Here is a 12,346-nt window from a genome sequence, read left to right on the forward strand (position 1 = left end):
TCCTAGCAGTGTTTCTACTCTGTAATCTAGAATTTAGCCCTTTCTTGGATAGAATAAAACTTTTTTTATTTTAAGAAATAGTTTGGTGTGGTCAGGTGAAGCTGGGACATGCAGCGAAGTCCCTTCAGCGTGAGCGGCCAGCGTCACAGAAGCTGCGGTACCAGAAGAACGAGTCTGGAGAGGCTGAGCGTGCTGCTGAACTGCTGGCGACCTGGGCAGGGGCCTGCGCTGGTGCGGCCAGCTGTCTGGAGGGGCCGACGGTGACACAGCAGCCGGTGGTGGGAGAAACGTTCATTTTGTCTCATGTCCTTGGGACTGATGCCAGGCAGCTGGGCCCTTGGTTTCTGAGGCCAATGCTTTTGAGAATCTTAAGTGTTCAAAAGCACTGATGGTCCTCCTGTTCCCTGGAATTTCTCTAGTTTTTCAAGACCCAACATTTTAATGTGTATGGAAAGTTCCTCTACTTGTTTTTTCAAGACTTTCTGTAACTTACCAGGACTTGCCTCTTTGAATATTAATTAAGTTTAGCAAATGCTGCCTGCCATCTTCCTTTGTTATAGCTGGGAGATTTCCACTCCTTTTGGGAAGGACGCATTCCCCTGTTCCTACTACGCACCTGCCTTCCTGCCTCTTCTGCATTGCTGTCTACAGTTGTATAGTCTGCGTCCATGATGGACCAAGGACAGGCCTGTGCCTTTCCTTCTTTGTGGTAGATTTAATATGTTTTCTCCTGGTAGATTACTGGTTTCTTTAGCTTCTCTTATCAATCACAATATAGTTGAACTCTGGGCTTCCAATTGCTGGAGTAGAAGATTGCAGACCATGAGAAGACTATCTGGCCACGAATGATTTTCTGTCATCGTGTAACGGGCTGGAAGTTGTTTTTTCTGAGAGGCTGAGCACGGGCATGCTCACAGAGTGAGGGCATGTGCCGAATGAGAAGTACCCTAGCCTTGCTGCCCTGCATGGGACGCACGCCGCCTCTCCCACGTGCCACCTGTGTGAGCATCCGGAGGTCCATGCCTGTGCGCTGCTCCAGGCACAGGGCAGCCTGCTTACCAAGGAGCAGCTTTCATTTGCCTGATGAACTTCTATTTTTTTTAATTTATTTATCTACTCTCTCAAGGCTTTCTTCTTATCCTCATTTTATTTGATTTGTTTTCTCTCTCTTTTCATTTGAAGTTTGTCGTATAAAAATTGATCAGGTTTCTGGCCTCCTGGCTCCCTCCCACTCCTCCTCCAGTCTTCAGTGTGAGACTGATCTAATTCTGAGTCAGATGCCATCTCGGCTTCGATTATCCAGATGATGTTGCTGACTTGAAATCTTCCCTGACCCGCAGCAGTCACACTCCAGTTACAGATGTTACACAAAAGTCTCTGCTTTGCACAGGAGGCCCTGCATTTCCCCATCCGTCGGACTGAGTCGGGTAGCTCTCGGAAGGTCTGTCAGACCTATCTCTAATCTGGTGGTAAGGACCATTCTGGACACAGATCTACACGCTGTCCAGTCCCTTGAGAGCATCCTTCAGTGCTGGCTGGACCAGAGACCAGACTGACCAACTCTTCCCCAAGAAGACCAGCCTGTCCTCTCTATCCTGTTCTGCCTGCCCTAGATAGCACCATCCATCATGACTCCAACTGAACAAGGCAGACAAGAAGTATCCTCACTGATATGTCTCCCCTCTCTCCTGTGTCTGAGGTACTCTTTTCCCCAGCACTGACCAGCCATGGACCTTGCATTCAGCTCCCTGTGACAAGTAACCATGACTTGATTTTTTTAAGGCATGCTTTGTGGCACTGGGAGGTTTCTATGCAGATGCTATCATGGCTCTGGCCAAATCTGTCATTCTTCCCTTGCAGAATCTTTTTCTGAACTTTCAGGAGATGCCACCAACCCACCTTTGGTCTCTGCAGGAAGCTGAAGCTCATTTCCAGAGCCTTTCTGCAGCACAACAAATTCACGGAAATTGTGACCTCCAGGACATCCACTTGTCAGCCTGCATGGCTGCCCAGCACACTGCTGCCATGGCCTGCAAGTGTCACAGCAGGGTGTAGGGGAGGTGACACTCCCGTGCCAAGACTGCTGGTGGTGCTCGTACCAGTACTTCTTGGATAACACACCACTGTTCTCCATATAGCCTGTACTGATGGTTATCAGCCCTGCTGGAAACGTCAGTCCTGATAGAGGTGAGATTCACTCCTCAGTCTGGAGGTCACATTTCTCTTCCTCCAGCTCAGAGGTTTCCTGAGCATAATGGCTCCAAGGCGCCTTCTTAGGGTTTGTTCCTGCTTTCCAGAAGCATTCAGAGTTCAGAACACCCTGCTCCCCTTGATGGAGGAGATCACAGCATCACTTGCCTCTCTTTAGGATAGTTTCGTGATGCATCTCATTAGGAGAATCATCTTGTTTTTCCAGTAGCTCCATGTGCCTCATCTGAAAATACTGAGAAAGTTCTCTGTCTCTCTTAGCCTAGAGCTGAATGGTTGAAGCTTTGGACATTTTTTGTTTCTCATGTATGTTTACATGTACCCGTTGTCTGATGCAGACCATTCACAGATACTCCTTGTAGGCTTAGTGGCAGAAGACGAGTCTAGCTGCCTGGCTAAAGTGCCTCTTCTAAATCAAGGGCTCGGTGTGCGGTCCATAGGAAAAAATAAATACTCATTTGCTGTATAGACCATGGACATGGTGTTTCCAGGAAGTCTTGGATCTACTGCGTACACATTGCAGGCACAGAGGGCATGCGAGATGCGTTTGTCCCAGATCAGCTGTGTAGCTCATGCACAGGAGCTCTGTCTGTTGCTTCCAGGAAGTGTTGTGTCTACAGCGTAGTCATGCAGTGACTGACCCCAGTGACACCTCCTGTAAGCATCAGACGAGCTGCATCTGTGCAATATAATGGCAGCACACATTGCTGGGAATGTAGCTAGAGTTTCTGCTCATATGGCAGCCCAGATGGAGCTGCCATATGCGAGCAGTAGGATTGACCTAGTAGGACTGCCAGATTCTGGAAATCTAGAACAAATATAGAACATGCTTGAGTCTGCCTGGCCAAGTAAAGGTAGACAACTTTGAAAAAAGTCCAGACATATAGCAGCACTACCTGATTAAATAAAGTGTGATGATTAAAAAGAATCATTCTGCTCTCTGTTACCTGGGATAATGGAGAGGTAGAACACCATCAACAATGGAAAGCCTCAATAATTGGAGAAGTCTTGGGTAAAGTGATACAAAAATAGCTGACAACAGTCTGGCATGTTTACAGATGCTTCTCAGGGTCTGAGGAGAGCTGAGTAGCTTGGATGTGTTATGACACTAAATTGGCTGCTTGCACCCTACCTAATAAGCCCTTTAACATTCTGCTTCCGCAGAAGGTCTATTCCCTTCTTGCCCAGCAGCACTGCTGATGATTGCTTCCTTCTCGCCCCATCATCTCCTAGAGCCACTGCTGCTGCCTCTCACCTGCCTCCCTCATGGCTCTGCTCCTGCCTTTGCACCCCACAGTCATCACTGCTCCTGATGCCTTTTGCACACGTGGGATGATAACAGTGAAGTTCTGGACTTCTCTAATTATTGCAGTCTGCAACTGAGAAATACCTCTGAGAGCATGGTGTGCTTTAATATGGAGCAAACAACATGGAGGTTTGTTTGATTCAGAAAGAGTCTTTCACTTCCCAAGCTAGAGGTTCCAGAGGGTGGGGGTATGTATTTTTTCAGGTATGAAAATACCAGCGTTTTCAGAGCCACTCTGTGTTCTTCTGACCTTCATCCAGGTAACTCCTTTTTGAAGATACCATCAAAAATGTAAACTGCCACTGAGATTGATCTCTTTGCCTCCCTCTCTTCCTTTTTCTTCCCACTTTGTGGAAGTCCTTATCAGCTTTTATGTCAGCTGGATGCTTCCCTCAAGTCAGATGCATATGGCTAGGAGTCTGTGACTCATGGCTAGTTGATATGTTTTGCTACTCTTCTGTCTCCTGATTCCCCAATCTCCTTGTCTTTGAGACCTTTACAAGGTGGTATCTCCAGTGGTGGCAGCCTGTCTGTGAGCTTTGCATGCCATAGGACCCATCCCTTCTTCATCACAGGGGAATTGTGCTTTACCGTGGATATTTTTAGGGATCAAAGAGCAGATAATGGTGGAAATCCACCTTGGACCTAGTAGTGTCCATACTTGTGAGCACAAGTTCAAGGTGATTGTACCCTCTGTCATACTGTCATTGCACCAGGAAAGTGGCTCCATTTTTTTTAATCTTCAGGATAGCTATTCTTCACATTTCCCATGTAAAATACCGTGTTGCAGGTTGGCCAGCACTCTTGTCCCTGGAGGTATTCCTAACCTGAGCCCTCCACAGGACCACTGAGATCCTGCCATGGCGGCAGGATCATCAAAATAGATTTCGTATCCTTCTGTGCTGTGGTTCTTCCTCAGAAAAACTGCAGGAGTGGGAGCTGGAGGTCCCGTCGGACGGTCTGAGCGGGCGAGCTGGCTGGGACTCGTGTGGCACCTGTGAGTGCAGGCAGCTGCAGCGTTTGTTAGCCCTGCCCGGGGGTGGGGGGAAGCCATGGTCCCTCCTGGAGGTGGTTGCCCTGCCCTGGGCCTCTGCAGATCCATGTCTGCGGCGAGTGGAGGACACGGGCTGGCGATAGCAGGTGTAGAGGGGCCGCAGGGTTTGGTCTGCAGGGCTCCTTTCCTGCCTGCTGGGAGCCCGGAGGTGCCTCTTCTGTGCTCCTGCTCTCAATTGAGCAGTTGTTCATGTAACGTAAGCTTGTCCTCTTCCTTGTCCGAGCACCCTACCACTTTGAGATTCCTTTTGGAGCTGAAAAACACAATGTCTTCCTCTAGCAAAATACATCCATCTGAGATCCACCCTGGGTCTCCAGCATACATCACAACTCAGTGCAAAGAGATAACTGATCCTTTAATATGAATATACAGTGACAATTCAGAACAAGAACAATTAAATATTGTTATAAAAGCAGGCCTAGGATGAAAGCCCAGTTAAGTGCCATGGTTTAAAGTTATTTAGCCAATCTCTGTGCATCTTTGATTTACATTTGGTGGCAAACCAATGATTGCACACCTCTCTGAGAAACCTGTGCTAGGTGGAGCGAGGAGGCAGCAGCCCTGGCCAGCTGTGCCAATGGCCTTGACAGTGCGGAGACGAGTTCCTTTGGTTTCTCTTCCGTAGAGACTGGACACCCCCCGTGTGGTCTGAGGGCTGGGTTAGTGGATAGCTGACATGATACTGCTTCCACTGACGTGATGTGCAGCAGCAGTTTGCAGATGGCCCCTCTGTGCTATTGCACCTTGGCACGCTGTTGCTGCGTTCATGGTGAATCCTCATCGGTTGTTACCCGAGCTCTGTGCCAGCCTGTGTTGCCAGGAGGGTGGGAGGGGCTGGGGGATCTTCTAATGGTTTCATGCTGTGTAGTGGGCTTTTTTTTTTTTCCAAATGTTTGCACAGTACTGTTATCCACAAAACCTGGGTTAGATCTCAGAGCGGTGACTCTTACCAGGAATATTTAAATGATCTTTCTGTTTTCTGCTGTTAACTTTTAAGACCTTATAAGCACACCGACATTACATGCTGCACAGCCTGTTCAGATGTCCCTCCTTCTTTCTTTTAGAAATTACTGAGTTTGCCTAAAAAGATAAAAATAGGCGAATTGCTGTTAGATTAAAAAGCGTTGTCACTTTGATATCATGCTATGGAATGACTCAAGGTGTTACAGCATTTCAGAAAATAACCCTGTGCCAGCGCCATAATATGGTTGTATGTCTTGTGCAGCCTGAACGCGGATTTTCGTTCTTCAGCCTGTGGCGTGCAGAAGGACAGAGTCTACATTCATTGCATCAGGGCAAGACCCGATGATAAATGCCCTTTGCCCAGTGTCTGCTGTCTCCATGACATCACCAGGATACGTAGCTTGGCTATGATGTTAAGACGGCATTCCTATGTGGGACATCTGGCTAATTGCTTGAAATTAGATCATTTATCTTCTGTGAGGAAGTCAGACTATTTTTTCTGATAGTCACCAATTCCTCCCACTTTCGTGTACAAGCACTAAAATTGCTAGCTGTGAAATATTTAAAAAAAAAAATAATAATTTTGTTTTCTGGAGTTTCCATCCTTGAGACTTTCTTTTCTTGTTTACCTGTCCCCAAAAAACTATTGCTTTTGACTTAGAGGAGTTCACTGACATGGTCTATCGTGCAGTCTCTTAAACTGTTTCGTCAGCCTGATTGCATGCAGCAAAGTGGTGCTGGGGCAGGAGCGAGCAGGCAAGCATGGGAACGCTGTCGGTGGTTTCATAGCTGGGGAAGCCGGTGTGCCAGGAAGCACCAGCTGAGGTGACAATGCAATACATGAAATCCTTTCATCTCCTTTGCTTTTTCCAAGTTGGATTGAAAAATGTAACCAGCAGGGCTCTTCTCCCTTCCTAGGGATTTATGTGAGATTATATTCTTAAAAGACTTCTTATCCAGCGTGTGTCTTCTCGCCCTTCCTGGAAGTCATAACACTTCCAAGGCAGGGAGAGAGGGAGCTTCTGTCGCCTGCAGCGTCAGCTGTCCTGGTGCTGAGACCGCCGGCGGGGTGGTGGGTGCAGTGGTGGGAGACCTCCGCCTCCTGCAGCCAGACCAGGAGGGACACCTGGGGTATGTGCAATGGCAGAAGCAGCTCCTGGTGCAGCACATACATTCACCATACATTTTAGGAGTTATTCCCGAGGCATACATCTAATGAGACTCATAATTTGTACTTTGAATTTGGATTTTGCATACAGACAGTGGACCATATGTTAATTGTTCGTTTGAGGAACATTTGAAGTTCAAATGCTTTTTCTAAATTCTCCTTTCCAGTCTTTTGTCAGTTTGGTTATTTTTGTTTTCACATTTCCCCAAATTCAGGTCGTTTGCCCTACTGTACAAAAGCTTTCTTTGCCTGCTCAAAGACTGTGACCTTTGGGAGAGCAGACCTTATAAATGTATATGTATATATAAGGAGAGACAGAGAAAGATTGCAATTTGAAGCAAGCTTGGGAAAAAACAGAGATTCTTCCTCGATTTTCTCTACTACGGTGGCCTAATTTCCCAAACGCCAAAGGAAGGCTTCGTTTCTTCCAGCCATCACTGATCGCTCCCAGCTCTGGCTGAGGAGGTGGAGCACGAATTCTGGGCCTCAGAAAATGAAAAAAATTCACATAAACATTGTTGAGCTGAGGATAGTAAGACTATTTCTGCTGATAAAGGATCATAGTAGAGAGGTGTGCATGCTGTACTGAGTCACCAAGTTAAATATATCCCTTCGTCACAAGTTAGTGGTAAAATGCAAATGAACCTCGTATTTCTAAAAGCTGTTCTTGTAGGAGGGCAGGGAAACGTTTAACAGCTGGAGCTGACAGTATTGCTCTTGACTTTGTCAGTGTCTGGGGAGGGTTTGGTTTCTGCTGCCAGCCTGATCAAATACGTTAATCTCAAATACCAACCCTAACTTAAAAAGAAAAAGGGGTGGGGTGGAGGGGTGGGGTGATGCTCCCAGCATGGACAGGCAAAACCAGCAGCTGTATCTCAGCCAGTTCTTAAACGCGTTTTCATGCTCTGAGCAGCAGCACTTTGTTTTCACCCAGAATCCACTTGATCTGGCTGCTTCTCGTTCCCAAATCAGCTGTAGGTGCTGCTGAGTGAGGGCACCGTCCTAAGAGGCTCAGCAGTGACGGGGGGGACTGGGTGTGCTGGGAGGGGTGGGAAGGGCAGAGGTAGCCACGGTTCACAGGGCATCGAAGCAGGACTCAAGCAGTTCAGTCCAGAGCAGTTCTTCCAGTTTATTTTCCTGAGGGCCAGTGATGGATGTCATGTACTCCTACCCATCTCACTGCAGCTCTTTCGCACGTTAAAAGAATACTTTTGGACCTTGTTCTGAAAATATTGGATTGTTCTGCCTTACTAGCTGTGATGTGGTGCTGTTTTGGGTTTTTTTTTCCCAAATATGTAAGAAATCAACAGAGTTCAAGTGATATCGCTAGTCTGTTGGTTGAAGTCTTGCTTCAGGAGAGTAGTACTTCAGTCTCTCTCCTCTTACGCATGTTAACCTACCTTCGTGTAGACTGCTGCAGTTCCCCAGGACATGAGCACCTGTAGAAGCAGTTCCTGGAGTAAGACAGACCAGTTTTGTCTGTGTGTTTTGCTGGCAGACCCACGTTCAGCTTCCCCACTTTCCTTGTTCCTTTGGGTTCTCTACGATTCTTCCTGTGAAGAGAAACCACAGGATGGGTGGTGGGCAAAGCAATATTTAATGTTGGTCTAAAATGCCCTGACTTTACTGGGGCAAGCTGCTACTGCAGCTTTCTGAGTGGAAGCGGTTCCTCGGCCAGTGCAGCCTGGAGCGAGCACGAGTTAGTCCCGTGGACCGTTCAGGTGAGACGTGCAGGGAGCTTGGTTGCTGGTAAGTCACCTTTCATCAGCTAACTAGGATTCACTGAAAAGCTTCAGGCTGGAGAACATCCTGTCAGTACCTGCAAGACCTAAGATTAATTCCTAGCTGGTGTTAGGCATATCACCACCAGACCCTGAGGAGAGGGGAAGGGTTATCTCCGAGCTATTCGCCACCCTCTTGCTGCACAAGCCATCGACATACGCTCTCCCTGTGGTGCCGAGAGCGTATTTTCACCTTGGGGTTACTGACTGGGTGAGCTGAGGCAGAACAATTGTTGGCTCTGCGTCCCCCACGGAAAGCAGCTGTTACTAGTCCATATGGCGTAATCCGTTCAAGCAAGCACAGGATCAGTGCTGTTCAGAGCCACTCAACGGTCTTCCCTCCCTCTCTTTTCAGGTGGCCATCATTGCAGGAAATTTTGAATTGGCTGAAATCATCAAAACCCACAAAGAGTCCGATGTTGGTGAGTTTGATCTTTCTTCTACCCCCTTTTCTCCCTTTTTAATCTTGCTGTAGAGTCCAGGGCTATGTTAGTGTGGGTGTGTTAATGGGTAGTTTCCTGGTGCTGCCTGCAGTGGTCGGTGGAAGCTGCAGCTTGCAGCCAGTTTTGGGTCTTGGGAGTGGCAGGATAGATCTGCTTTCCTCCTGGGGCCATCAGTATCCAGTTTGTTTATTCAGTCCAGTGTCTGCTTATGACTGCTGAGGTTGCCAAGCTAAAGAATTAGCCAAACCGTTAGTCTGGAGTAGCTCTGAAAAGCTCTTCTGTAAAATCCCTTACCTTTTTCTCTCTCTTTGCATCCTTGAGGCCATTTCATACTAGAGATCCTCTCCTGCTAAGGCTATTAACTGGGCTTGGCGCAAGGAGAAGACAACCTCTGTCTTAGCAGTGATAATGGTTATGGAGCTGCCTCACACTGAAGCTCCTGTAAGTAAAAGAAGTGGCAGCCATTCTGGTTGTACTTGCTTCTTTATGGAGGGATATTTTTGGATTTTCTGGTCAGCCTTTTTTGTTTTGGCATCTCTTCTGTCCTTCTGTGGGGTAGATATTATCATGCGATATATTATATGCCATGCAAAACTGATTTTTAGGTCAGATATAAAATCAACACTTACTGAGTTTTCTTGAATTACTCTGGACCAATAAACTTCTCAGAACTCTCTAGAGCAATGGAGGAACCAGTGTGAACAGTTAATTCTCAGCATGTGTGCCTCTATAGAAGGTAGAGAGTCATTGGTCAGCAGCTGAAAAAAGATTTGTGGAGTTTGAAACGGCCAGCAAGTATTGGGCTTGGTTCTTAGAAGTGGCTGTGAATCTAGAAACCTGGGCCCCAAGACATCCTTTATCACTTCTCTTCTCAGCTAGCTATTGCTGATGGTTATAAACAGCTGCTGAGAATTTGTAGGAAGATATAAGAGTCAAAAAGGATGTGGGGAAAAGCCTGAAAATTCCTTATAACTATGTCAGTGAACAGTGCTCGCAAGAAAGCCACCCTATTAATTCAAGAGGAGAGTGACTGTCTTTGTGAGAGGGGTTTTGGACTAAATGACCTCCAAAGGTCCCTTCCAGCCTAAATTGTTCTATGATTGAATCTGAATCTGTGATTGACTGGCTCAGTTATTTTTATTGAAAAAGTTTAAGGAAAAAGGGCATGAAAACATGTCAGGTAGAATGAATTGTTCATGTTTTAGATACGGCTGTTTATGTAAAATAGGTCAGGTAACAGTTGCAAACTAATCACACGCAAACCAGCAGGTCCAGATGGTATCCACCTGAGGTCAAGGGAACTGGCAGATGAAATTCCCAAGCAAGGAGAAATTGGTTTTTTTGAAGTTCATTAAGAACTGAGAAGTGTGAGTGTCTGACCGGAGGAGAGCAGACTGGCATTACTTGGGATGAGGAAGGGGCAGTGCTTGGTCTGGCCTTTGCTCTGATAGTCCTATCAGAACAGCTGGAGAAATACTGAAACTGAGAATCTGGTAGGAAAGGGCAGCATAAGGCAGCATTGTAAGTGATAGATCTTGGAGAAATCTTCTTCTCGAGTTCCCAGTATTAGGCTGCAATCGTCTGGCTGTGAGACAAGAACTGGTGGCCCCCACCATCACAAGTACTCGGAGAGGACCTGCTGCGTTAAGGCTGCGGGAGGAAGGATGGTTAGCAGTAGCTTTTGCTCCGTTCTGCAGGACAGTCCTTCGCATGTAGCTGTACTTCCAGGCTCTTAGAGCATTTCTCAGTGTTTCCGTCTGGATCCGGAGCGCTCTTCTGAGATGGAGCTGGCTGTCCCCACTTGCTGTGCTTTGTCTTACAAGGTAGAGCAAGCCCAGAGGGTGTGAACTGAATTTCTTTCAGATTAAAATAACCCAGAAACTGTGTTCCAGAAAAACACCTTATGTGCTCCATCTGCTGACAGGCATTCAGCCCATGGGTCTAGCCAGGGTCAACACAGTTTGAAATAAGATGCCCAGTGCGGATGCTGGTGGTCAGTGACAGCTGTTTACAGCCCATTGGGCTGCAGGACTTCTCGTGCAGGCTTCGCTGTGGTTCCCTGTGCACAGGTCTCCGTCCCTTCAGTCAGTGCAGAGACCGAGAGCTGCTTATTTCATCACAGCCACCAGCACTGGGGTCGAAGAAGGTCAGAGTGGAAGGCTGCAAATCTGGGGAGAAAGAACGTGTTCTTACAAGTAGAAAACGTTTGCGGAGACTGTGGAATTGGGCTGTTTCATCATTTCTGGTTTTTTCCTTATTCTCGTGTTTTATGGATCTGCAGACAGGGAATGCCAAGAATGGCAACTGCTGCACTTTATTTTTTTGGTTGGATCTGAGAGGTTGGATCCTGAGGTCTTGTCAATGCCACCACAGACCCTCTGTGGCATATCCTGGTGCTTGCTGGCCAGTGCAGCCTCTGCTGTTGCCTGTATGGGAATGGTTTCTGTGGAGCAGCGAGGGCAGCCCTAACCCTCTTCCTAAGCAGTAGGAGGGTCTCCTAGGCTATGGCTGCAGAGCCTTGTCTCTGACCGCTCCAGGGAGATTTGGAGACGTTCTCAGTTAAGCACTGGTAATGCCTTGGGGAAATACCTAGGCCACCTACTCTAGCAACCTTGAGTTGGTTTGCAGGGGCTGTAAAGGGAGAGCTCACTGCAAGGCGGTCCTGAGCCATGTATCTAGTTCCCAGCACAGCCTCTGGAGATGGCAGTGGAAAAAGGCTGAGCAGGAACGCCAGGAGCTGGTCAGCGGGAAACAATGCAAATGGGATAGCGTCTGAACCTCGGGGCCTCTCTGGAGTGCCGCTGCCAACCTCCTGGCATGTCCGTTTGCTTGTCCCATTGGTGTTCAAGTCTTAAATCCACATCAACATTTATCAGTCAAATATGTAATTCCACTCAATAAAATCAGATGTGCACCATATTACCTGTTTTTCATTAAAGCATTTGCAGTTATGCTAATTGCACGCTGGTTTTTAATCAGTTGGATCCCGTACCAGCTGCTCAATAATTTTCATGATCCATCTTTTTGGTAAGTTTTCTTAGCCTGCAAGTTTTAAAGTATTTGTTTCAGCTAACTAGTAGCTGTCTCTGCTTTGTCATCATGATGACACAAATGCCTCTTCTTGCTTCTTTTAGAATATACTTCTGCATCTACAGAACAACCCAGAAGCTTTTTTTGAAGCTTCCTCCATTCTACAAACCACTTGTTTTTCTGTATTGTTTTTAGCTCCCCTTATCGCTTTTGAATGTATTGTAACTTCGTATTGATTTCAATTATTTTCCATAATTACAGAATAAATATAATCTGCAGTACCGATCGATGTCTTAATTTTGCCACTCTTGTCCAAATAGGCATTTAACCATAGTTGCTTTATTTCATAATTGTGGTTTTATAACTTTTCTTTGTGTGCTAATTTTTTAAAAA

At 46.8% G+C, this 12,346-nt stretch overlaps 1 protein-coding gene across 5 annotated transcripts in view; it reads left to right on the plus strand.

The window, feature by feature from the left end:
• The window catches only part of SHANK3 (SH3 and multiple ankyrin repeat domains 3), a 372,580-nt gene that overhangs the window by 93,219 nt on the left and 267,015 nt on the right, over window positions 1-12,346 (plus strand). For all 5 annotated transcript variants that reach the window (XM_072856101.1, XM_072856081.1, XM_072856107.1 and 2 more), the window contains exon 10: window positions 8,836-8,902. In XM_072856101.1, the coding sequence (XP_072712202.1) occupies window positions 8,836-8,902 (67 nt within the window). The remainder of the gene's footprint in view (window positions 1-8,835; window positions 8,903-12,346) is intronic.

This window comes from Ciconia boyciana, chromosome 1 (genome assembly GCF_034638445.1).
Source record: "Ciconia boyciana chromosome 1, ASM3463844v1, whole genome shotgun sequence".
Lineage (NCBI taxonomy): Eukaryota > Metazoa > Chordata > Aves > Ciconiiformes > Ciconiidae > Ciconia > Ciconia boyciana.